This window comes from Micropterus salmoides, unplaced genomic scaffold (assembly GCF_014851395.1).
Source record: "Micropterus salmoides isolate LMB-PRFRI ecotype aquatic unplaced genomic scaffold, ASM1485139v1 Ms_hic_scaffold_21, whole genome shotgun sequence".
Taxonomy (NCBI): Eukaryota; Metazoa; Chordata; class Actinopteri; order Centrarchiformes; family Centrarchidae; genus Micropterus; species Micropterus salmoides.
The window spans coordinates 24,785,155-24,812,774 of NW_024041262.1; the positions used below are offsets into that span (position 1 = coordinate 24,785,155).

General features: G+C 40.8%; 1 protein-coding gene across 4 annotated transcripts in view; it reads right to left on the reverse strand.

The window, feature by feature from the left end:
- LOC119915519 (brain-specific angiogenesis inhibitor 1-associated protein 2-like) overlaps nt 1–27,620 on the reverse strand; it is an 86,951-nt gene that overhangs the window by 31,347 nt on the left and 27,984 nt on the right. For 2 of the 4 annotated variants that reach the window (XM_038735073.1, XM_038735074.1), the window contains exons 1-2: nt 19,210–19,309; nt 13,966–14,052 (exon numbers count right to left, since the gene is read on the reverse strand). In XM_038735073.1, coding sequence (XP_038591001.1) covers nt 13,966–14,052; nt 19,210–19,279 — 157 coding nt within the window. In that variant the 5' untranslated portion in view covers nt 19,280–19,309. Of the gene's footprint in view, nt 1–13,965; nt 14,053–19,209; nt 19,310–27,620 lie in introns of those variants that run through there. The other 2 variants (XM_038735076.1, XM_038735075.1) reach the window with 2 other exon arrangements.

The window sequence follows — 27,620 nt, forward strand, 5'->3', positions numbered from 1 at the left end:
CTTCATGCTGATATTTGAAAGTAAGAAACATCCAATAATTATGTCAACAATGTTGACATTTTTTTTTTTATAAATAAATGAAACACTTTGGACAGAAATATTTATATTATCTGGTTGTTAAAAAGCTGTGACAAAAATATGTACCGAGCAGAGCCTGACCAAAGCATCAGTATGTATGTCAGCCAGAGAAATAAGAATTTGCAACACAATTTTATCTTTTCCACTATAAAATGCACAGTACATATCTTGGTCAAGATTCTTTTATAACATTTATGAAAAATGTTTGCTTACATCATGTGTTGTCAGGCAAATACTGGTCAATGTGTCATAAATTCTCAAACAATCGATATCTGCCTTAAAAAATCCAGTATCAATCGAGCTCTAATGGAGATATAGGTCTGGGGTAAGATATTTCACAGTTGAACAATAAACATTACCATCACATGACAGTAATGGTAAATATAGCTAAAATAATAATACTAAAATTAAAACTGAACTTACAACACTTTATTCCAGAAAATAAGGGTCAATTATACATACGCATCTTATAACATACTACTATGCAATTTCTTTGCATACCTACTAAACATTTATGATCATACTGACACACTGCTAAAAAATGCCCAGAGAAAAATATTCTACAGCTGCAGCACCACCACAAAGCATCGACAGCAAATTTATTCTAAATGAGCCAACTAATATGCATTAATCTACCTGCTGCATAATGTATGCTGACATCAGATAATGTATGTTGCTCTGGCATGAAGTAGCACTGAGTGAGGTGTGTGGGAGGGTGTTAGTGGACCTGGGGACAGTCAGACAGTGGACAGTCAGAGGGGACACTGTGAGAGTGGGCTGTCTGAACAGGATTAATGGGCTTAATGGAAGTGCTGCGGTCATGCAGACAAGACTAAGTTGGAGTAGAAGGGATTTAGGAAAGGTCGGAGCGGGGGTGGGGGGCAGAGGTGGAAATTAAATAAGTGTATATTTACTTAAGTATTGGACTTGAGTTTGAGGTGCTGGTACTTAAACTCAACTACATTTCAGTAGGGACTTTTTATATAAATAACTTTTTCCTCCACAACATTTATGATGAAGTTACTAGCTACTAACATTTTACATTAAAACACAAGAAAAAAAAAGTAGTATCAAACATGTCATTCTCTTGCTGCCAATAGGTGGCACTATGACTGAATATCGGCATTTATATGTCCTCAGGCAGGGACTGTTATTAATATGTGAAGAGATAGATTGAAGAGATATCAATGGGAGTAAACTGGGCAGGAAACATTTTTTGATCTGTGCACACAGTACACAAAATAAAACTCAATGCTCTCGACTTCGACACTGCTTTACAGCCTCATCTGCTTATGAAAACGCTGTGACAGCTATAACACTGTCGAAGTGTTTGACTGCCGCAGGACAGGGCATTAGGAGCAGCGAGGCAGATAAATGCACCGGCGTGTACTTTCAAACTCTCCTTTTGATTCTTGGAGGGCGCCCAACACACACTCCATCCCATCCATTAATAAAACAGCCATCGGACAAGCTATGGCGACTGGGCTGAACTCAAGCACCTCAATCCCACACGTTTGTTCAACTATCCCTGTGGGGACATCTCATCGACATAGTGCATTCTCTAGCCCCTTATCCTAACCTTTACCTACAAGTAACATGAACCCCCAAACCAAGCCTTAAAGCAGCTGTAGGGAATTATTTAGAAAGAACTTTTTGGCATATTTGCTAAAGCTGTCACTATATCCTGACCGTAGCCTAGTACATGAGACAGATAAAATTATAATTATCTATCTATCCATCCATCCATCCATCCATCCATCCATCCTCTGGCTCCTCCTACTGCTATTTGCATTGCCTCTGGGCCAGGAATAGTTGGAGGGGCATCTCTGAGCAGACAAGTCGAAGCGAGAGGGATCGTGGTCTTGGATAGACTCTCGCCGCGGAGCCCTACACGGAATGAGGTTTAGCAGGGCCACCGGCTCCTTGTGCTGCTGTAGTAACTTGTGGGTTTGGTGGGAGGGGCTTACTGAAGTGATATGAGCAGCAGAGAGACGTGGAAGGTTTTACATTGTTCAATTCTTACCGACTGCTGCTTCAACCCTGAAAAAGCAGTCTCTACCCATGAGGAGTGGGAACCACCATTTTTGTCCCCACAGTGACCAAAGTCCCCATCAGTTAGTGTTTCTCAAGTTGAAGGCCCCACTGGAACTTTAACCAGAGGGGTATCAGAAAACTGCACTTTGTAAAAACACAATCAAGAGAAGGTGAAATTCATAGCTTATTTGTTTACAGACAGCAACATCTTTTCAGGGTTTTGTGTTCCTTTCACTTAAGTGCCTTTCATGTTTGTTTAGTCATGTTAATTTTATTTAGTCACTTTTCAGATTTTAATTCTAAAGAGTTTAATTCTATTTGAATAGCCTTCATATCAGAAGACTATTCAAATAGAATTAAAACTTCTTATTTGTGAATGTTGCACAATATAAAATAAAATCAAAAATGCAAAAACTAATACTTTTTGAGCTAGGAGAGTGCACTCAGCAGAGTGCAGATCTCCACCAGGTGCATCTGGGGGCAAGTGGGTGGGAACAACAAAACGTGGCCAGCAACTGACTTGTTTTAGACTAGCCGATTGTCGGAAATGCCTTTTGTCGTGAAAAGACTATATAGTCTGCACTCCGTCCTCCCCTACAGATCAGTTACTGTACCGAGAGAGGGAGACATCAACTCTCAACAACGCTGCATCTTTACTTCACTCCCTCACTCCTGTTCTGCCAATACGAAGCTGTTCAGCTGGGAATGAAATATAGCCATAGGGTTAACTACGCTTCACACCATGCTTGCTTCCATAAAATGGAGCTGTGGTCATTATTTCTGGCTTTTATAACAGATGTGTTCATCTATAGACTAATTAAGGTTATTCTTCATTGATCCCTGTGGGGGATCAAACATTCTTCTCTCTCACTCATCCTCCTACTCTGGCAGGTCAGGGTACAGCTACAGAACAGCCCTCTGTGAGCCACAGTGTCTCTTCGCACTTCAGTAAAGCAGATGGTCAATCAGAGGTCACCCTGCCACCAGCTGCTGTAGCCAAAAAATAAAAATACAGTTTGATTTATTTCCCTCAGGATAATTCTGGTTGAGTCTTATTTTCATAGATTTGAAAAATCTATGAAAATAATCAATTATGAAAACATTATTCACCAATATTTAAAAGAAACGTCTAGGAACGTGGTAGAACAAAGTCCAGAAGGTCAAGAAACACAAGCAGTCGGACTCCCAGACAAGTTTTAAACAAGACAAATGTAAATGCTCCATATTTGTATAGCGCCTTTCTAGTTTTTGCGACCACTCAAAGCGTTTTTACACTACATTGCATTCACCATTCACACACATTTCTACATAGAGCCTAAGTGCTCAAACAGTGCTCATACACATTCATACACATTCATACACAGCCACCAGGGGCAGTTTGGAGTTACGTGCAGCCTGGAGGAGCCGGGGATTGACCGCCGATCTTCCGATTAACGGGCAACCCGCTCTACCTCCTGAGCCACAGCCGCTCCAACGGTCATTTGAAAATGAAAGCACCTGAAAAGTTCCCTAATTGCATAGGTAAAGTAAACAAGTATGTAAGGTGAAAGTTGGACCAGGAAGTTCCTCCGTAAACTGATGGATGTTTATAATTAACAGTTTTGGTAATTATTTTACCATTTGACATTTTTTCCCCCCTTTTTCAAATAAGTTCTTCTGCTTCTCTGCCCATCTGAATTCTTGCTTTAGCAATCTTGCCGTGTTCCCAGATTTTAGAAATGATGAGACCCAAGTTGTAACACAGCCAAATTATCCTTTAAAAAAAAAAAAAAAAAAATCATTCTGTAAGTTAAAAATCCGTAAACAGCCAACAGCTCTGAGGTCTGTGTCAGCATGTTCTGAGCCAATGACTTTGTCCATCAGATCCCCAAATTCCTAGATATTCTTGTTTCATTGCACCAGACGAAATCCAAAATCCTCGCCACCTTGAATTGTGAAATACTGGACTTCTACCCGCCCAAACTAAGCTGCTTACTGATAATCATAGCAGATCACCACATCTGAGGCTTAGAGGGGAGTAAAGCACTTTGTTGTCCAGCGTACAGGGTCTGGATCAATTAAAGGACACACAAATGCTGCTTTTGTCTACAAAATATTCTCGCAAATCGACAGTGAAGCATGCCTACAACAGCAAGCTGGACACAAAGCCCCCCCCCTTTTTTGGTCTGACATTCATTGCGGTTCTTGTTATTCCATGCCAGTGTCTACAAATGGAAACTGAAGGAAGGACTTTTAATTGAGTGCATGACCATTTCATCTGGCAAACTAGCAAAATACCCAGCCCAATTAAGCAAAATAGGCTCGCTATTGTTTGTATAATACTCACAAGATCCATAGTTAAGTCTAAGATTTAGAGGTTTACAGCACACATGGGGAGAAATTACGTGACACAGGTGGCACCTAAAAACAGCTTCCAAAATGCGACACAGAATTAAATTTGGGAATTATGGTTTGTGTATCACACCTGAGAAACCAAACTAGGGTAAAAGGTCATTCTGAAACCTCACAATTCTTTAAAAACCCTACGTGATCTCAACTACTCAGCTATTAAAACAAGTGTTCAGTGTTTATATGCATGTGTATGTGCAGTATATATGTGCATTGAGCAGTTCTGTCTGCAGGGTGAGAATAGACCCATCACTCAGTGCAGCTAAACCAAGGGCAGCGCTGACATCTGGGTTTATTACCCCAGCTACTTTCCATGTGACTCCTGGGCACAGAGAGAGAGACACACAGTTAATGGCCATATGGAGGAAGGTGTTTTATGTAATGTGCGTCTCTGCAGGGACTTTATTATAGGAGCCTGAAAGCAAACACAAGCAGCTCTAATCCCCAGAAAGCTGCAGTGGACGGAGTACAAGGTGCTGCAGGGAGATTTGTCTTCTGAAAGCCGCATGATTGACACCGTTTACTGTTGTGCTCTTCTGCGTCTTTAATTTCTCTAAACATCGGCCGCGTCCCTGTGCACAAAAACAGGACTTGTGCACACATTTCCACTACAGCTGAAACAATTCCTTATAAATATTTACATTTTAAGCATCTGCTTGACTAAAAAAAAAAAAATGACTCGACAATGACAAGTTTTTGTACATCGGCAGTCCAGCATGAAAGAATATAATCCTGCAAATGCGCTGGCAGTAATAAAGAGGCTCAAATGTTTAAGCCAACCACGCTGTCAAAAATGTTCCTAGTTATAAATTACAATAACACAAATCCTTGCAATCTGATGACACACATGCGTGAATGTCATGTCAAAAATGGGATTGATATATTTACTTCTACAGTGTATTGAAAAGAAAAATGAACCATTTAAAAAAAAGAAATCAGGCTACAGAAGATCAATAGGAATGACCAGCTATACATAATCATTACAGGGTGGTTGATGAGGTGCAAAATAGAGACTGATTATCTGACACAGCAGACGCAAGCTGGATGCCAGGGATGGAGGGAAAAGAGGGATGAAGGTGAGGAGGGGAAAGACAGATATAAAATGCAGCTTTTTGTGTTTTGACAAACACAAATCGACCTCAGACACCAAGCATCGTTACTGACCAGCTAACTCATCATTTCTTGCCTTTTAAAAAAAAGGTGTGGCAGACAAGAAAAGAGGTGGAGAGTCACTGACCGCTTCACCCTACAGTTAGGTGACAAATACGCTAACAAATGGTTCTACTATGTTCAGTTTTTCATTTTTTAAACCGGGAAATCCTCAAGATTAGGGGGGAAATGAGTTTAAAAAAAAACAAATACGACTTCCTGTCTTTTGTCCCTTGAAAAAAAAAAAAAAAGGGGTAGAACAGTATGTACGTTTGTGTGTGAGATCTGGATGTTTGGCAACCACTTTCATTCTGCAGAGCCTCAGATCAGGGTCGTTACTTCACATTATTAGCAGCATCATTAAGTCAACATTTGGCCGAATCCCCACATCAAGGACACTGCGACACCTCAAGGACAATTTATGAAGCCTGACACGTTATTAAAGCCACATTAACACCCCATTCCATTAATTTGCTCGATCAAACACTACACAATCCCTCCCTGATCTCTTTTTGTAACTTAACTGGCACTCAAAAAGATGTATAGCCTTGTTGACAAGACAGCTTCTTTGAAAGTGCTGATGAATTTGACACAAGACAGAAACATAGAAAAAAAGCCATTGACAGGTGGTGTGGGTTGTGGTAATGAATGGCGGGTGGGGGTGATCAAAGTGCTGGTGCCCGGGCCTGTGTGCTGTGTTGCCAGCGAGGTTTTGATTCGACCAGTGACTGTCTGAGGGCTGCTAATGAGCCGGGAACAAATCACTGTCTCACCTTCCTCTTTCTTCTGTGCCTCTCTTCATTACGTGTCCCTCTTTTCTTCCTCTTTTTCCCCGAGCCCTCCCTCACTTCCAGAGGTGACTCGAGGACAAGGACTTTCTAAAGGGCAGAAACAGTAAGGGAAAGCTAAACTGGTACAATGGAGCTGTTCTAATGACGTGCAGACAGACAAAGGATCGCTATGTCTCCCATTTGAGATTTGTCACTTGGGTTTTGGTTATTAAACAGTAAGTTGAGCCCGGATGGAAATTAAAATACATGGGGGGGGGGCGCGGCGCAAAACTAATGAATTGGCAACCTGTCCAGCGTGTACTCTGCCTCTTGCTCAATGTCAGCCGGGAATAGCTCAAGCCCCCCGGGGACCCTGCACCGATAAGCGGTTATAGATGATGGATGTCTATGCCATCGCAGGACCTTTACATGCTTCAATTCCTCCCTAATGCCCCACTACAGTTGTTAAAAATACCCCACGGGTTGCCCGAAGTGTCCCTCTGATTGCCCAAGTGTCCATATGATTGGACAAATGCCACTCCAATTGTCACTGCCCCACTACTTCCTGAGCCCCTGCTGATCGAAGTGCCCCTTAGCCCCTCTGCAAATATCAATACTGATATTTGCAGCCAAAATGCTGGTGTGGACAGAGATAGTTTTTGTAGTCTGTTTTTTTAAACAAAAACGTAGTAGTGTGGATGTAGCCTTAGTGGCTTTAGTAATCCCCTTGCTTGGACAAAGTACCTCTTAGGTTTGGCCCACTTGCACCACTGGTTTGATCAAGTGTCCTTCTAGTGCTTGGGTCCTTGCAGTAGGCCCAACAGACAGGCAAACTGCCCCTCTGGTTGGTCCAAAAGTGCCTGTGGTTACCTTGTTACTGTGGCCTTTAAGCAAAAACAAATCCAGAGCCTGCACGGTTAAAAGTTCCCTTTGTCATTTTTGCCTCGGCCCCATTAGAGGCGGTCCATGTCTTTGCAGAAAGATAAACACTCAAATTACACATTTATAGTTTTCCCATCCATCTTTCTTGTCTTGAGATGAAACCAGAACATTCAGATGAAAAAGGCTCAATCATCCTGTTCTGTGACAGCACATCACCAATTCCTCAGCGACATGCAACGCAATTAAGTGTAAACTCCAGTAACATCACTCACGTCCGACTTTGTTCACAACTAGTCATCAGCTGGTGATTCAAAATGCCATAATCAATCTTTTTAAAAGGTTGGACACAAGCAGAAACCGTCCCCTGTTGGTTAATGTGCGTCGGAGTAGCAGAACTATTACATTGTGAGATGACAAGGCGGGGGGAAAAGGAGAAAAAAAAATAAAAATAATAAACGCTTTTTGAAAGAGTGCTCTCGCTGCAGTTTCCCTTTACACAGAGTAAATGCTGGCTGAATTCAGATTGGGGTTGAAGCTCAGGGGAAATTCTGCTTGCGCTGGCTCAGAAAGATGAGGGTTATGGCAAGGTCACCGCTTTTTCTTCAAACTTAGCAGCGTAGATTTCAAGCAAGACACAGTTGAAGTGAAAACAATGGAGAATATTGTGGAAGAATTTCCCTGAGAGACGCAGCGTGACTCAGCAATAAGACAGCGTTGTCTCAGAGTGTCGCTGAGGATGTTGCTTCACTATCCTTGTTTATGAGTGTTTATTATTGCTTTCATCTTTTGTTTTCTTTACCTCTGCTTCCAGGCGCAAGTGCTCATATATCTGCTGCCGTCATCCAGTTGTGCAGCATGAGCTGTGATTTAAACCACTTCCATCTCTGACAAAGTGTAATAATTTGAGAGCCAAATGGTCATTTTGACCCACCTTAATTGCATTCTCCCCTGCTGTTGCCCACACAGTGATATCACTGCTTGTATCTGAGATTATTCCCATCTGTGAAGCCTGCTATCCTTTAAGAGTATGGCTGATGAAGAGGAGTAAGATGCCTTGAAGGCCAACACTCTTCTAAAATTGTGTTCCTATGAATTAATTAACTAAAGGCTAATAGTTTTCTGGACCTCAAATTTGACCATGTGAATTAACCTCAAATTGTTTTAATGAGATGGATTTTATGCTAAAGCATGTTCAGTCCTTAGCAATATATGAGAGAATGATGAGAATTAGAAGAGAAGGATGAAAGGAAAATCTAATTAGAGTGAGGATAAAATATGTGGATGCACCATGTAAATCAGCTCATGGTCACAAATAGGGTAGTAGTTGGAGTTATAGTGGGAATTGGTCAGGAATGTTTAGGTCTCAAAATTGGTTTTTAATCTTGGCTTTTAATAATTACAATATCTGGGAATTTACCTGTTTTTATGTCTGAGTCAAAAGATGACTTAAGTAAAGTTTGCTTTCTTTAAAATCACTTTGGTTTATAACGATTAGCTTATTTGCTCAATATTTTTCCCCAGAACACATTTCCAGGGGCGAAATTCTGAAAACGTCCAAAAAAAAAAATTATTATTAACAATTTTATTTATAATATATATTAATTAACATTTCTTACATTCAGTCAGGAAACATTTCACATTGTTAGTAGATTAATCACTGTTATTGCTGCCTATCAGGGTCAGAACATTCTAAAGCTTTACCTAACCAGGAAAACGTTTAAAACAAATTAAAAATACTCTTTTTCTCAAGACTATAAACATCTTAAGTAAAACTCTCCACGTTTAAGTACTGCAAAGACCGATTTTGACATTGTCATCCCTTTTAGAATGGAAAAGAATCTGCACAAAACAACTGCTGGAAGGCCCGAGGACAGGGGATGTGACCGGTCCAGATATATGTATAAAATGAAAGCTCAGCTCTAAAAACCACTGATATGAAATCAGTTACATCCATAGATGTCAAAATAGATGTTTCTTTGTGCCTGAGATCAGACCTGAGTGAGTAACACCTCTGCCCAAATTTTCATGTGAATGGCAGAGCCCTTATATGGTCAGAAAGGGGAGACGGAACTGCAGGAGCTTCCCAATCCCCCCCCACACCACTATGTCCATATTTAGTATACGGAAGACCGACGATGGCGTTCTCACCGTACTGACATCACCGACAAGCCATTTTTGGGCAGCAGATGAAGCATTGTACTCCGTCTCTCCTCCGAAGCGGCTCCATCAGAGGCGTTTCGTTTAATCTATTTTTAGAAATGTGTGCAGAGTCGGCGTGTTCTCCCAGGGCTGCCTGAGCTCCCACATCAATGCGGGGGCATTCGCAGACACAGAGAGAGCCATAGTGAAAGAGGAGAGGATGAGTGGAACGATACTCCACACTGCAGTCATGGAGTGTCTTGTCTCTCCACACAGGGAGTCATGCAGCAGAGCAGTTGTTCAAATTCTGACAGCATCGTGTAAATTAGGAATAGCTGAATGAAACAGACAGACAGAGTGAGGCATAGTTTCCTCTTCCTGTCCCGAGGTGTCAGGGCTGTGTGGCATCAGCTGTACTAAACGATAAACAACACCACTCTGCATAAACAAGTGTCCACATGAGGGGATGTGAGTCACTTAATTTTGGCCAACAAAAGTGAATGATAATCATGTAATGTTTTTTGTCTTAATGACAAAGCACAGCCTGCTCTGGCATGCGAGGGTGTACACTTGTGCAGTATGTATGTATTTATGCATGCATAACAGGAAACCGTTTCCCTTCCTCTGCTGCCACTTCTAAAGGGACAGTAAATTACCAGTGTTCCAGTGAAAATAACAAGCTACAGTCACACACAAAGCTTTTCCAGAGTGCAGCAACGAACATCTGCGTGTAATAACTTTATTTGCAGTTTTCATCATTCAGATGTATTATTGATAACAGGAAACAGAACATTGGAGGTTGGGTATTGGGAAGTAGGCAGGACCTTATGTTGCAGAATCCCCAAAGTGAGGACATCAAACTCAAGTGCAAACATTAAACTAGTTCATGGGTAAATTTTTTTTTTTTGTGTAATAACAGCAAAAGCTGACACCTAAAATCGCTATAGTCATTGAGGCAAGCTTTCCATCAGGGACGACCTTCAAACATCCGCCTTCAGCACCGCCAATAAGCCTCCATATGTTGACACTGATCTTTATGTTTTGGACTTAACCAAGAAAAAATAAAAAGACCCACACAATATACCTCATGATGCAAATGACAAGCTACTGCAGCCTAAAATCTGATGAAAAGCATATTTCTTTTCACACTCAAATAATAATAAAATAATCTGAAACAGAATCCAGTGAGAACCACAAATATTATAATAATAATAATAAAGTCTAAACAATACCAAAACTAACAGCAAGTTGACGTACCGTTTCACTCAGCTGTGGGGGTAAGTAAGGCAACTGTTTATGTTAAGTGTACAATTATTATAATCAACCTACTTCAGTATGAATTTTGGACTAGTAATTTTTAATGGACATGATTCCACCTTAATGTCAGCTGTTGTATAGACAAAGGTCATGTTGACATAACTCATTTAAATAACATAATGTATTAAACATGGACGTTAAAACGGTTATAATACAATTTGTTTCTTCTGACCAGTTCTATCTTTCCTTCAAGGAGAACAGATCTTAGTTGGTTTAGTCTGGATATTATCAGTGATGCTAATGAAGTTAGTTAATTTGTCAGTCCAGTGCTTCCAAACCCTACATGATGTTCTTTACTTTCTCCATCAAGCTCAATAGCTCAAACCCAACTCCCAGTATTCTTATTTCACCCAGTCATGTTCATGTGCTAATGCCATTAGCTGCTGTTCATCTTAATACTCTGACTGTACTCACTGAAACAATGTACTTAATCAGAGTGAAGTCTGGAAGAAAGGCCCCGTCACCTCACGAGTTCTAGCAGTTTAAAGTCCAGCCCTTTTAATTCAGCTCTGTCGCGCCCCCTCCTTTCCCCCCCCCCTCAACAAATCCTAATTAAATGCACAATTACAAGTCGTCCACAATTTACAAATCTGCCTTTTAGTCCTCAGCCAGGGTTTTGCCTTCCACTTCATAATTGAAGAGCTATTCGCACACACACGGCCCTATGGTCTCAGTTAGAGACACGTGCCAGCTGAGGAAATATTCAGCCACACACCCCCACAGGCACAATACTTGTTATCTGCTAATTAATAAGCTAGCAGGCTTGCAACTTTTTACTTTACTATATGCCACAACAGTGCTCCATGTTTCCTTGAGTTTGTAGAGCAAAAAAAAAAAAAAAAAAAAAAAAAAAAAAAAAAAAAAGGAGAAATCCTGATTTTTAGCAAACCATCACCTCTCATTCTTATAATAAAACAGGCCACAGGAGACTGATTACTTTATAACAGATCAATAAATCTGTCTAATAAGGAAATGGTTGGATTATCTTCCATCAGCACTTCCAATGTATGTTTAACCATTCAGTGTTTTCTTAAATATATATATAAAAAAAAAAGCTGTAAAACGATGCTGAAAAGATGCATTCATGTGCATTTGTAGAGAAAAATGGCTTCAGAAGTCAGCTCATGAGTGAGTTTCGGGCTCCCCACTTGTAAATCACCCTACCAATAAACAAATACTGCATCTGTGAGAAAAATCGTCATCCCTATATTAATTTGGCATTAGCAATCCTACTAAAACAACATTTTTCACTCTGCATTTTTCAAGGTAATTTGCATTTTCTCAGATAATTTACTGAAGCCGTGAGGCTCAACACAAGTTTTGGAATATGCTAAAGCCTCCACAAAGCGATAAGCATCGTCAAAACAATTTCCCTTTCTGTCTGCACAGAGCACAGCTGCTCTGAGCCCTGATGATACGTGGAGACTGCATCAATCCATTCTGCACAGCCTAGTCTGTCATTTCACTGGAGGCAGAGGCAGGTTCTGCAGAGTGAAAGGGCTGCTGAGTCATGGTTAGGCTGCCAGAAAAAGAAATAGTAAAAAAACAAAAATAAGGATTCACAAAAACAGGCAACACATGCAGACAAGACAACAAAAGCACATGCAAGACAGAAAACATGAAAGGCACAACAGCAAAACAATCAAGCTGATGGAAATGAGGATGTACAGATGGGATATACTGTTAAGCAGTCTGCACACCAAGTCGCAATTTATCAAATGCATTTTTTAAAATTTGTCATTCGGACACAAAGATCTTGCATACTGACTCTGATACATTTCTTTCTCCAAAGCAAAAATACGCACTACATAATGACAGTTCTGTACTTTACTATCCAGGTATAACTGTATGAATACAAAGTTTTCCTTGCTGAAACAATTTATGACACATGGAGTTGTTAACATCTGCAGAAAAACAAAGTGGAACTTACATTTTAATGTCCAATACGACAGTAATGGTCTTGGTTTACAAAAAGCCTTTACTTATCTTGTGCAGATGTGTGTAGGTTGAATCATTGCAGGGTTATAGCAGGAAGTAGATGAACCTCTGTCTTAAAACAGTGATCTTAAAGCAGCTGGAATAAGATCACTGTATACGAATTATGGCCTTGAAGCTGAATGGAGGGGCAGCAATGAGTTTTTCACTATACGAAATTAGAGTTGGCGCACAAGCTCGACTGAGAATTTATTCAAAGGGACGCGGGCAGGAAAAATGAAATGAAGCTCCTGAAGAAGCTCGAGAATGCACCCAAAAAAGATCTCACCATGAATAATGAATGCAGCTTTTATATCCTCTGTATTCGCTTCGCATATAAGCATTTTACCATCCCCTCACCATCTCTCCCCCATTCCTTCCTCTGCTACCCCATTTCAGTCCACGCCTGCTGCTATCTTAAGTCACATCAGGGTAAAGAATCGAAAAGGATGCGGTGATCCAGGGCTAACACTCATCACACACTGTGCAAAGTTGTGTAACCAAGTCACATGCCGCAGAGTGCAATGATGATATACAGATCTGCCTTACTTATAGGCAGATGTTCCTACTTGTGCATCTACTAGAAATGGGCCTTCAGTTCTTACTTATGAAAATTATCACTAAAAAGGCAAGTCTATAAAGAGCAGAACCAGAGCTGATCCAACACACAGAGCTGAGCGAGCTGGGAATGTTGTTCCTCACATCCTGCTGGATGCAGCAGGCAAACAGGAAGAATTTTTATTAGTATTGTAAAAATATTGAGGGCCTATTATGAACAGAGAGCAAATCCACTGCACCATGTGTGCAGTTGTGAATATCAAATGCCAGAAAAATTTGTGAATATTTTATTTGCTCACAGCAGTACAACATAAAAAACAACTGGAGAGCCTTTATCTTTCCTGAATGTGAGGCAAACAAGATATTAACCAAATGGGCCTGCTGTGACAAACATACAGAATTAATTCTTCCTAAATTAGTATGTTTCTGATTGTATGAATTGGGGGTGATAATGCATCAAATGAGCTCAAAACTGCAGTAAGAAGAAGTCCATTGCTCCGTTTTTAGGATTTAGGTATTAAATTACTAGAAAAATGCCAAGTGTGTGTGTATATATCTGGTTTCAGGTTGGTTATCAGCTGCTTCTGCTCTACAGCACCAGCCATTCCATTTACCATCTGCTTGTGCAACCCCCCTCCACCCCACCAGGGGCGCTACAGCCACTACGAGGACTCACCAAGATCCTTAGAGCCTTGACTTTCGCTGGCCATCTCGCCCATCCGCACCAGAGCGTCGAAGTAGCCCTTTGCAGCATATGTGACACCTGGAAACATGGAAGCATTGGGCATCAGATCAAGGGTGCGGAGTTGAAATTATGTCTTCTTCAGCTCTGCAACCCTCCCCTACAGCCCCCCCCGCCCCCAGAGAGGTAAGGTTGGGCATGGGAAATAAAGAGCGACAGGCGGAAATGGAGACCAGGCAGGCAAAGAAAAAGCTCTATGGAGGTAACTACAGGAAGCAGAGAGAAAGCTATAGAGACTAATCTCAAGCACAGCAAGTTAAAAGGAAAACTTGTCTTCAGCACAAACTACTTTGGAGTAAACCTTATAAAATTATTATTTTACCCAAATTATAGAAACACATTTCTTGCCCATCATGGTATCTAGCCATGTAAACAGCCATCTCTAACCCATCTCTTATTCTGTGTTCACACTGAAAGTGAATCCAGAGTTTTGCGAGACTTGATGACATACAAAATTCAATGCAAAGATGCAAAGTCTTGCGAGTTCAGTGGTGCGGAAGATGCGTTTGCTGCGACATTCGAGAAATTTGCATGACACTATGTTGCGAAAGTCTATCTGCAGTGAGATTGTCCTGACATCACAGACGACTTCAAAGCGTTGTTTGGGGACGACCAGGCAGAGCGGGGGAGTGAAAGGACACTGGCCGGTGGAGAGCTGCTGAGGTAAGGGAAAGTGTAGGAGAAAGAGCCGGGAGCATCGCTGCAGCTTTTGGACAAATAAACGCCTGTTGGTTAGCGTTGGTTGGTACCCAGAGCTCTGTTGGACTACTTCATTTATATAAAAACCCCGGACATTACATGGGGGAAAGACTACCTGGTGAGTTCAGAAAATGTGTCTGTAACTTTATTCCAGCTATCGTGGTACTGTAATGTGAACAAGTTAGCATAGCCCTGATCGATCCGAACTCCACTGAGAAAACAAACCTTTTAAAATGTGTTCTGCTGACAGACCTGACAAAGCATGAATTCATATATTCAAACAAATCGGCATCATATTGCAAAAAATAAAATTGCATTGTATGTAAACACCGTGTTAAATTCCAGGTTGGTGAAATAAGCTATAATATAAAAGGAATTGCTAAGCTTAGGAGGTCAACAAATCTTTTCTGTCCTCCCTTCTCATTTTTATTAAAAAGTGCAGCATACGAAACATTCAGGTTGCAGGCCTCCTGTTTTTAGCTGGCACAGAATACGATGAAGCCTGTTGAAATGACGTAGCTAATTAGTGTTAAATCCATGAGTAACTTCCCTAAAGGCCATTCTCTAGTTAATAGGCTCTCTGTAAGATGGAGCCTGCACTCAGTAAAAGATGAGATGTCTGTTGTCAGACCGAACAGCCCTGCATTAAAACAATGCAAGAGGCTGAGCTGGAGGGGATATGTTATTTGAACTCCAAGTGAGACAATGACATAAGATTCAGGAAGTCCAGTTTGAGTAAGAGATCCAAGCACATACAAGTTTGAAGGCTTATCTAACGGCAACACACTGCACAACTGTTTATATGTTTATAAAATTCTGTAAGGCAGGATTTTACAACTGAAGTTATCACGGTGGCAATCATTTTAAATCACACAATGCGTGTGAGTTGTCTGTCTGGACACCATCTCTTCCAGTCACGACAGACTGGAAGATTCGTCTGTAGTGTAATAATCTAGCTGACTGTGTCACATCCGTTTCTGTAGAAAAATCTCCCAGAAAATCTTTCATGTAAATCATATCAATATTTTAAGTCAAATCAGTTTAATAGTTCTGAACATGGAACAGCCAAACCCTTTCTTACTTTTGATTAAATCTCATCAATCCCAGTATTGCACATACCTTTTTTTGGTCTCAAACCCCAACCCTAGCAGTCGTTCCGGAAGTGACTTGAGTTTAATTTGTGCTACTTGAAGCATTAAAAACTTAAATTTCAGCAGGTAAATGAAAAATATCTACATGGTTAGATGGCTAGTTACCTCTATGGGTATGCAAAAAAAATAAAAAAATAAAAAAAACAAAAAACAACAAACACACTATGGTGCATTGTCACACAAGCCAGAAACACTGGTTGAGACATAACGCTGACTCAGGCCTTAATATCGGACACGATGGCCTCAAGCAGCAGCGATGGTGAATTAAAGGTCAGGAGTTACCCACACAAGCACTGACAGCCATGATAACAGAGGACACATGTCCATTCAGGAGATCCATATGGATGAGGGCTGAGTTTATTACAGGGTCATCATGCTGATGGGTGCAGACTCGTGCAGAATCCCCAAGAGAGGGGAAACATGACATCTATATCTCCACAAGGAAAACAATGTAAATCTATTCTGAGCTCAAGTTCATTTCTAGTCGTTTGCGTGACGTGGGTCCACAGAGACACTGAGCGAAGTTAGTTATTGTTCTGAAAATGAAGATGGCGTCTGGCTGCTCTCTCTGTAAACATACCTAATTTAATTTCTTTCAATAAGACAACATTGAGACAACTTCTGAAATAAGAGAAGTGAAAGCAGGCCAAGTTATCAAAACCATGAACGGAGATAAAAGCCAGTAAATCTCTACACAGCGGTGCAACCCTCCCCGGTAAGCTGTGACAGAGAGACAAGCCAAGACCCTGTCCTGGCTTTTGCTAAGCCTGGTTTGAGAACAGCCAGGTGGGATATAAGAGTGAGAGAGTGAGGGGATCGAGGTGAGGCTAAGACGGCTGGGGGAGCGCGGCTAATTTAAAGCGATGTCCAGAGAAAACCCAGCTGTGAGTGGAGCGTGGCCAGGTGAGGCAGGACTAGCTTGAGGGGATGCTTTGCTTGTCTGTCAGCTGAAAAGTGACAGAGGGAGGAAAGTAGAGGGAGAATGGGAGAAGGAGGGTTTGCCTGCAGAGAGGAACAGTGATATAAAGCAGATACAGAGCGAAGCAGTGTCAGTGTAAATGAAACACAGACATGAAAGAAGTCTAAATCAGCTTAGATTGGCAATACACAATCAATTTACTTTTCCACAAAAAATCTGGTCTTCCACAACGTCAATCAAATCCCCTCACACACTCCCTCCCAGTAAGCATGGATTTCATGATCTGCAGGCCAAAAAATATTATCCAGGTTAAAACTAGGCCAAACATTTCATGTAACTTTTGTTTCAGACTATATTTAGTGTAGTTAGGATCTGCATCACACTGAAATTAGTGCTCAAAATGATTACGCAGTAGATTTAGACAACAGCATTATAATAGATTAATTTAAACCATTTATCGAGCTAAAATTTCCAGGTTCCAGCTTCTCAAATGCAAGGATTTGGTGCATTCTTCATTGTTAGCTGAATATCTTTGTGTTTCTGTTTTGAACAAGTAACAAAAACACCACATTTTAAAAGATGTCACCTTGGCCTCTGGGAAATTGTGTAAATACACCCATTTGAAAATCACTTTTATGTAATTTAAATCTCAGTAAAACCCAGTTTTAACCTAGAGTAGATGTCTCCTGACCTTCAAACGATGAAATCAGCTCTTTCCCTTTCCCCACACATGTAGCCTCTTCCAGTTGAGATCTTCTCTCCCGACAAACCCACAATATTTTTTTGCCTCACAGCTCCTGTCAACTACAGTGCTGCACTAACCTGAAATAAAGACTTTAATAAAGACTGATGTGGTGCTTTGCCTGAAAGTCTAAGCACCACATCCTAAACCACACTGCCCACATCCAGTCCAGCCCAAATGCTTTTAGACTCGTACAAACAAAACAGATTCTTCACTCCATCATGCAGACATTCACAGTCCCCAGAGATGCAAACCTGCCGCCCCAGTCCTACTTATAAACCGGAGGCTGCACTGGCATTTTTCCTGTGACAATAGATGTCAGTGGGTGCCCAGCCCTGATGTGCTCTACTCCAAACTCTGCCTCTGTGCCGCTGCCTGGCATTGATGAAGTGTAATCCCCACTCAGGGAGTCGCAGGGCTATTTTTAGCCTTATCAGACTGGAGTGAGGCCTCCTTTATTAGTCTTGTGGGCTGCAGAGTCTTCCCTGCACCTCCCCACCAAGAACATGAAGAAGAGCCCTGCTCAACACTGTGCACACAGGATACTAAGCACAGCTGCACCATCACTGAAAATATGATACGATCCACATAACCTCCTCCCTGCAGAGTGGCATCAAAGAGCCGAGTGGAAAAGAAGTTTTCTTATCAATAAATAAGCTTAACATGCTTGGAGGCATGTCTTATCTGACGACATGTACACGGCAACATTAACTGTGTATCCAGCCTAATCTGGGAGCATGAAATATCAAAATCAACGCTGATTGGGTGACTCTAGTCCATGAAACACTTAAAAAGATGTTGGACATTCTTCAGGACAATGACGAAGACTAATCATTTTTTGTTACATAATTCTCCTCCTTTCTGAATATTTCTCGGTCTTTTCCTCTACCTCCTCCTGTACTTTCTTCTTTTTACCCAGTCTTGTCCTGGATACCAGCTCGGTCTGTTCTCGTTTCCTTGGCCCCGTGGGGGAGGACCGTTATTCTCGAGACTCCTCCTGTTCCACTTCCCATTGGCTTATGCTCCACTTAGCTCCCCCAAGACATTTCCAGTGTTTTTGTCTGACCTTGAGCCACTGCTGCATGTACACCTCAATGTCTTTAATCTCTCTCTCTCTCTCTCTCTCTCACACACACACACACACACACACACACACCTGTGCGAGCCACAAAAAGCAATGGCAAAAGGACACACAGTAGAGGCGGACATTTAAGATCAATGAGCGACGTGTGGACATGGACATCATCGCAGAGGAACAATCAACCCCAGAGTGTCACCTCTGATAAGCAAATCTTTGACATTTGAAAAACATCTTCAATGTGCAGTATTTATTTGGATGAGATATTCAATGAATGTCTCTGAAGGTGGACTGTGGTCACTTTTGCGACGGAGCAACAAGCTAGCTTCTGTTCAAAGCCAAATAAATACATTAAGTTTAAAAAAGGATTCTGGAGCAGAGTCTGGCTCGATGCAAACGTCAACTACACTAGAAACCGAGTATCTATGTCGTCATCACACCACATCTCTACTTGAGATAAATTAAGAGGATATAAAAAGCAGCGCCAAGTGTCGGGTCAGTTGGCCCTCTGCCTGGACTACTGGACAGACAGGAGGAATGAAAGAAGGACGAAGACAGGAGAAACACAAGAAATGGTTGGTGTACTCACTGGTGAGTGCCTTCTCGTAGCTCTTTCCCATGGCTATGAAGTTCCGTAAGCAGGGGTTGAACTGCTCCATGATGGACTAGAAAGGGGGGAAAAAAAAAAACAAACAAAAAAACACAGCACCTTAGGTTAGTAAAATAGCAGGAAAGATACAGATACAAACACTGATATGAGCTACAGTGACAGAGCACCACTCTGTACTGGGGCATGAATACACACAGCAGTCAGCTGAGCCAACCAACGAGGACTGGAGGGATGAAGTGGAGGGAAAAAGAACGAGAAAGAGTACAAGCCACGGGGTGGGGGGAACTTGTGGTGTGTTTGTTTGTGGAGGGGGGACTGTTTCCTCACCTCCCCTGCTGTCTCTATTAAAATAAAACCTGGTTTTGGCTACCGACTCACTCAGCTCAGCAGCAGACCTGGACCCATCACTGTTTCCCTCCATCTCCCTCACACTCACTGATCTCTGGCACACTGTTCGTGCCAATTTTTTTTTTTTTTTTTTTTTTAAGTTTTAAAAAGGGTCAGGTCACCAAATTAAAAATAAAAACTTTTTTCTTACCCATCTCTGGTGGTATCTAGCCATTGCATATTGGAGCTTATACAAAAGTTAGCTTTTTCTTGGTTTTCTTTTTTGAGATTTGTCTGGCTAGATACAACTAGAGGTAAGACTGTCTTTACCTACCTACCGACGCTTAGCAACATTCATTTATTATTTGTTATATTATGTACTTTCAAACAAGGTCATTCTGTTACAAGCACAGGTCATAAAATTCTTCGATAATAGAAAATATGGAGAAAATGCAAAACAGAAATGATGAAACTACATGTTCTGTTGCAAATGGTATTTGTAAAAAATAGGATTTTTCAACCAGAATTTGTGTCAGTGTCAATCTCCTGTGTTGATCGTTTTGGCCACTGGCTGCAAACACAACACGGATACATTTTCACCTTCTGAAGCTATTCATCTGCCATTTACAGATCCAGCAGAATCAGAGCAACAACATACTTTCATTTGGAGTCGTGTTTGTCCTCGTTTCAAATGGAAGCCCAGTTTCCACTCACTTATTGCTTTGTTTTTGTCTTCACCAAGTCGTGAGAAAACTATCTGGCTCCACTATGTTCTCCAGCTAATTTATGCAAGAAACAACTGCCTGCTGCTGCTGGAAATGATGTTGGTGTGGGAGGTGTGGGAGTGAACCACAACAGTAAAGTTACGAGCCGTAACCAAAACAAATGAGATGAAAAACGCCAAGCGCTCTGTAGAGCTGAGCGGAGCTGCAGGGTTGGAGGATCATTTTCTGCGGATTCGCTGCTATGACCTTTTTTCCAAAAATATTGATTAGTGCAGCTTTATTATTCACCCCAAGACACTTAAACACTTTTGAGAGACACTACAATCCCGTACCAGCATTTTATTCAAAACACCAGAACAGGCCATTCCGAATGGTCGAGTCACCCAAAGTTGTTGGTATCAACTATTACAAAATGTAAGTAAATATTTTACTGAAAAAATAGTGAGGGAGGAATAACTCAACCACCAGGATCAGAGAAAACAAAGATGAAAGATTCTATGATTAGATAGTTTGAGCAGTAAGCAACACAAGATGTGACTTTGTTTGTTAAATGATCCACTTCTGGTTTATCAGACAAAGTAGAACACTCAACAAACTGAGGCCCTCGTTAACAAGTGAAGGAAAAGTCAAGAAGAAAAATACATAATGAGTTTTACTGCCTCTGTCTGCCTTTGCAGTGACTCAACCGCCCCCACAGTCCAAGCTGCCCTTTCACTTCTGCTGCATCTCCAGAAATTTAGAAAAAACAAAACCACAAAAAAAACAAAAACAAAAAAAAAAAAAAACAATTCTCTGACTTTTTCCAACTTTGAAAATGGCAGGATTGTCAAACAAGCAACACAGGATGGAAGCAATTAAGTCAATATAACTATATTTGTATTGTGCTTTTCACAGACAAGAGTCACAGAGTGCTATTCAACAACATTAACATTCACAGAAGATAAAATGACCACCTGAGCCACAAGGAGAAAGACAAAAAACAAAAAAACCCACCTACAATAAACATGGCAGCTAATTAAAAAAACCAAATACATAAATCCACGAAGCAGGATTTGAGCTTATCGAGATAACTTCTGGGTTAACCCTAGGTTTTCAGTACCACGACGGCGGTTCACTTCTTACCGGGGTAGATCGCCATGGTAACTTATGCGAACAGCTAACCTGCTCCGGCTTTGTTCCAGATAAGAGATCAACCCTCTTGGGAAGGGACATCACCTGCTTTTATGTTTGTAGGATGATATCGCTATACAAAAAGTTTCTCCACATCACCGCAGTAGAGACTGATTGAAAGCCTTTTAAGCCAAGTAGGTTTTTACAATAAGCCTACTTCACGTACAGCTTTGAAATGTGTTTTATAGTTAAAAATTAATTTTAATATGAACTTGGTTGTTTATTTTAGGTTAGTAGCCATCTTAGGCCTGTATTACAGAGACTTGTCATGTACCGTCCCACCTTTTGCCATGTGGGCGCAGGTAATGTGGGTGAGTTTTCAGTTGCCTAAATGTTGAGATTCAACCACTATTTGAGCACATTTTATGGCATGAATTGATTTTTGTTTCGTTGCTTTATGAAGTTTAGAACAATGTTTAACTCACATAAAATGGTTCCAAATTAATCTGATTTATGAAGTGAGGAGAATTTCTTGTTCTTGTTGAGTTGGAACAACCTCTTATTTCAGAATCTTAATGTGGAAATGGTAACACACAGACAATGACAATCTCGTATTTGTCTAATATTAGTTTGCTCTTCATTTGTAAAATATGACGCTCTGCTTCCAGTGGACTTGTGATTGGTCATCTGCTGCCAACACTGCCTCATGGCTGAATTGGGAGACCCTGGGTTGACTTACTAAGTCAATAACTAGCTTAATGTGACCGCTTATCCCATCACGATTGTTAGGATTAATGATGCCAGATGACGAAAAGATATCCTGGGTATGTTGAACTCGCTTTGTGGTACAGGCCCCTGGTGCATAGAAGTTACCCAAACACCTGTCTAAACAGGTATGTCTTGTTGAAGAATCCACAGAATCAACAGACCGTAAGGGTGCGGGCCGATCAGTTTAGGTGCTATGGAACCAAAAATCTGATCACCATGGGTCAAGGCAGGAGTGCTGGAAAGACAGCATGTTTTGCTTTTTAGGCCCAAGAGAACAAGCTGATGAGTAAAGGCGTAGTAGTTCAGCCACAAACTTTTGTTGGTTAATAGCAAGCAGTCTTGAAAGAAGACATTTGAGCTTATTAGCTGCACAATCCACTTTCATTTATCCTCCTGTGTATAGAATATAAACTGCTTCACTGAAGGGGAGCTACAAAAGATATTGTGATTGACTAGCACTGGCATGTTCCTGGCTGGCTACCTCGCCAGCGAGTTCTTCACCAACTAGCCCTGCAAGTACTCACTACGTCACCAAGCATCTAGGACCACATATCTGATGCGCAGATGAATTTCACCGTGCAACTTTTCCTTTCCTTTATTCAGTAGTTCAGTTAAAGGCAGCTCAGTGTTTTTAAGTTAAAACAAGTAAAGAGTATTTTACAGCACGGTAGGAGGAGAAAAGTAAGAACACTCAAAGTTACAGTAAGAACAGAAGAATGAGCATAGGGCAAGGGAGAGGAGGGTACATGTGAGGTTGACACATCTTTTCATGGCTGCGCGCTACAAGGGATGCCTGCTAATGCCCGCCGGCTGACGTACAGTCACCTTGGTACTCAAACTTCACTATGACTTCAAAAAAAAAAAAAAAAAAAAAAAAAAAAGAAAGTAAGAAGTAGGGCAGGACGACACAGGGGTACAATAAAAATAGGTAGACTGCCCAGAGAATGATGAGAACCGCTTTAAGGTGCTCAAAATCAGGTGGAGAAAAAAAAAGCCCAGTGTGAAGAGAAGTGTGGGAGATGGATTGAAATGGGCTGATAATAAATACATCTATGGGAGGCTGAAGTTGACTTCAGGAAATTCTGGAGGGGAAACTGGTTGTACTTCTGATTAAAAGCACCCTGCTGTGGATTCTCAGGCAAGATCCCCCCCCCCCCCCCTCCACTGCCACAACGTCTGAAGTCACACACACACACACACACACACACACACACACACACACAGCATTTCTGAGGACAAACAAACCTATTTATACCCCGATTCCCTCTCGCCCCCTTCTCCCATCTCTGGGCGTATTTTCCAGTTATGTAAGGCGTCGGCTGATGAACAAACCAAGTCAGTGGAAGCGCTCCAGCAGCGGTAATCATGGCTGTACCACCGCTTGGCAGGAAGAAAGGGACGATCAACAAAAGAATAAATATAGAAGGTGGAGAGCGGCCCACTTCTCATGTCTAAATCAACAGATGTACAGAGAGAGGAGCAGGAAATGTCTGTTACTAGAAGTGTGTATGGGTTTGTGCGTGCTTCCATGCGTGAGTGAGTGATGAAGTGTGTTACGTAATGCGCTGTCGGACAGGTTTGGCCTCATGCATCACATTCTTCCACTGAGTCGGTGTGGCTGTTAAAAATACTTGCAGTGTTTCACATGTAGTTACTAACACGTGTAAACACACATCAGAAGAAGTGCATACAACAAATAAAATAAAAAAAGGGGTTTAGTCAGAAATTTAAGTTATACACTTGTACCATTTTAACTCTACTATGAACTTTTGTTTCCACACAAACAATTTTTTCAACAAAAATAGCGTCACTGCTCAAATTGTGAGTAATGTGATAACCATTGCTATGGAAAATACTTGAGTGACACGTGCTGTATTTGGCTACACGCGTCGCTGCAACCCAACACAGAAGACAATTGGCAATTCAATGTGCAATGTGTTTCAGCCACAAACATCTTCACATAGACTAACATAACAGATGTAGAACAGTTCAGTTCAAATTGGCACTGAAGTTCTTGACCTTTTTAAATACAAAAACCACCACCACACACATAAACCATGTTACAGCGGTGAATATATCTAGAGTAGACTCTTCTGATCAACACTGAACCAGACTGTATGTGTCAGTCACCATCAGTGCTGCCCTGCACATGGAAATGGTGAACCAATTCATGCGTTTCCCCCTCGTCACAACATGCTCATACGATTTAGGTGATCATTTAATAGGATCATTAACTTGGCCGGTCCTGGCTTAATCCACACACAATCAGCTGAGCTTGTTCCTTCAGCAACAGGGACGGAGGCTGATTAGCATGCCACTGAATGAAAGACCATATTTGAAAGGGTGCATGGGAAATAAGAGGGATTATTGAGCAAATGCTGCTTTGTCTCACTTTGCCCGTGTGTTGTGGTCATGCGTTTTAATTGACTCACTAATCACCTCGCCAATTAAATGCCAAAACTTGATAACAATACAAGGATTGTGTTATCACATTGCAGCATTGGGGAAATGTTCCATCTCTAATCAACACAACTGAATGTTATCTGGAAGCAAAATACTAGCATAATAAGAAATGGTGCATTATCTTCTACTCTGTTGAAACGCTCATCTAGATACAAAACAAAAGATAAAGTTACGCCATAATTGCTATTTACTGATCTCAGAAAGATTCTACCTGCAGATGATGATGCACCGTTTTTAATCAATCCATTATGCAGCTTCAGTGTCACCAATGCAGCATTATTTAATGTCCAGGCTCCCTGACGGAGGCAGACTAAATGCCACAGCGGAGCTAATCACTGAATACTTTGAAATCTACCATGAAGCATATCACTGATCCCACAGGGAAGATAGAAATATTATACAAATAATTAGCCGACTCAAGACCAAAGTGGAATTAACCTTCTGAGGGAGAAGTGTGACGACAAGTTAGTACATTACAAGTAGGATGTTTATATGATGAAGAGTTTGACTAAGTGACAAGATTTGGAGTTTGGAAGAAAAACACTAATCACTAGTTTAATATTTTATATTTACTAACAAACTGACGATTTAAACAGTGCTAATGATTAGTCACTTAATGGATTGGATTAATTAAAAAGAAATCAAGCAAAAATGCCAAATATTTTCTTTTAGCAACTACTGAAGTGACAAATACTTTTTTTTTTTTTTTTTTTTTAATATCATCGCAAATTAATATTTGACTTTTGGACCGTTGCTGGGACAAGGATTGGTAATTTTCCACAAATATCTGACATTTCACGGTGTATACAATTAACTGAAAAAAAAAAAAAAAAAAAAAAAAAAAATTTAAACCAAATTACAGATAATGAAACTAATCATTAGTTTCAACCTTAAACAGAAACACAAGCCCAGTCCAACTGCAGCCTGTCAGGTAATGTGGTGGACTGGAAGCACAAGAACATCCACATGCCATCTCACACAGAGGACTTAAAAAAATAAATAAAAACGAGTACGATCCATCTCACACTGACATGTTATTGGTCTGGCCAGCATCTGAAATATTTATTTCTCTTACAATTTCTCTGCTTCTCACCTCTGTTCAGGATGTTTTTGTTGGTCAGGCGAGGCAGATGTTCACCCTGGAAGCGTCCAAGTGTGACAAAATGTGTTTGTTTGTCTGTGTACAAGCACAACTCAAAAATAATTCTGTTTGTGTCAGTTAAATGTGAGTGTCTGTGTGTCGTCGTGCTGGCAGGCAGGACTGGCTGGCATGTAGCATCAGTTTCTGCAGGAGAGATGAGGATTTGGGACAGTGATTGTTTGTTGTTTCTTTGGGGAGCGAAGGGTTAAAAAAGGAGCAGGGTTCCATCAGCGGAACCAGCTTGTTAGCAACTCTTGACATTTTTCCTTTGGGAAAACAAATTATCCTATCTATTTATCTTATATTGCTTCACAGGGAGCCTGCAGACGTATGGGTCCGTCACGCGGGTTGTCTGGCACTGGCAAAGCACTCAGACTCATTCCAAAAATGTACGAGCATAATAATGTGAGCATTTCTTTTCTGCCAGCTTTATGGTTAAGCTTTGGTTACAGTTAGGCAAATAAAACTACCATGTAAACAGTCAGGAAGACAGGGTAGTTGTGGTTAAAAGCAACCAACAACGACTGTCGGTGTATAAGACGCTTTGTACACTCCACCCAAAATGGAAACGTCATGTTTCTGACAACGAACAACAAATATTCCCAACACAAAGATCGCTTGTTAGGATCATTAACAAGTCATAAGTCACCTTCATGCACAGACATTATATCTAAAGTCCAAAACTTTGAACTGTCCTAAACAACTCATGTGAATGTCATTTCAAACAGTGCTGAATCCGATAAATTAGATTTAAACTCTGTCCTGATTGAATGTTTTCCCTGAACCTAGTCGGCTATTTGAATATTCTTACCGACCATCTTCTTCTACTTTGAGCTTGATGAGGCTGTAAAACTCTTATAGTCAAAAGCGCAAGCCTTTCGAGATTATGTCAAAGTTGAGTTGCAAGTCTTTTTGATTTTGTCCAGTCTGGAGCAGTTGAATTCGAGACCAACGATTCCAATTCATGTGCGACACCAAATAACAGTAATGGACAACTCAGCAAATTATTTTAAAACTCCAAATTCAACTGAAATTATTAACACTTTTAATATTTGATTAACTGATACCAATATAGTTGGAAGAAAGTGTGTGTAGGATGCACAATTGGCCATGGCTACTATGGTAATCAAGGTACCTTCGTCACAAGACTTGTTCGAGAAGTGTGATTAGTGAGTACATCTGGTGAGAGACATCGGCCTCATTTATTAAAAACAAACAAATGTTGAACTGCTTTCTGAAAAGCTGTCTTTATAAAACTTTATAAGTTTATAAATAAGTTTATATAACTTTATAAAACTAAGTTTGATGCAGAACATAAGAGAAGCTTTACGGTGTACCAACGTTTCCGGATCAACACGTTGGTTTTACATTAAAGTATGTGTGCTCATGAACGACTAATACAGTGGAAATCCAGTGGCATTTCACTGGAAGGGACGGCTAATGTGAGGAAAGAGACTGAACAGTAGCAGCTAGCACTTTAACACTAAGGTTAATGATTCATCAGAGAACATGACAGCACATGGACATCATGTCCCATAGTAGATGAGTGATGTGGAACAGAGCAGGTTATATAAACTATTAGTGATGGAACAAGGAGGGTTTTGGTGACAAACTAAGAGGTGTACTGAAACAAACTTTGCTACTACTTTTAGTACTCAAACCACAATGGAAAAATACTCAACAACATGTATCCAAAGTTAAAGTGTAAAGTACCCAAGCCCTATTGGTGTTAAATCCTTTAAACTCCCCTAAGCTTGAGACAAATGTACTTGTTAGTATCTCTAATTTGGGGAGATTTTCCTGCTTTTGATCAGTCAAGGAAGAAACGTTAGGAAGCAGAGAAGAAAATTACTAAA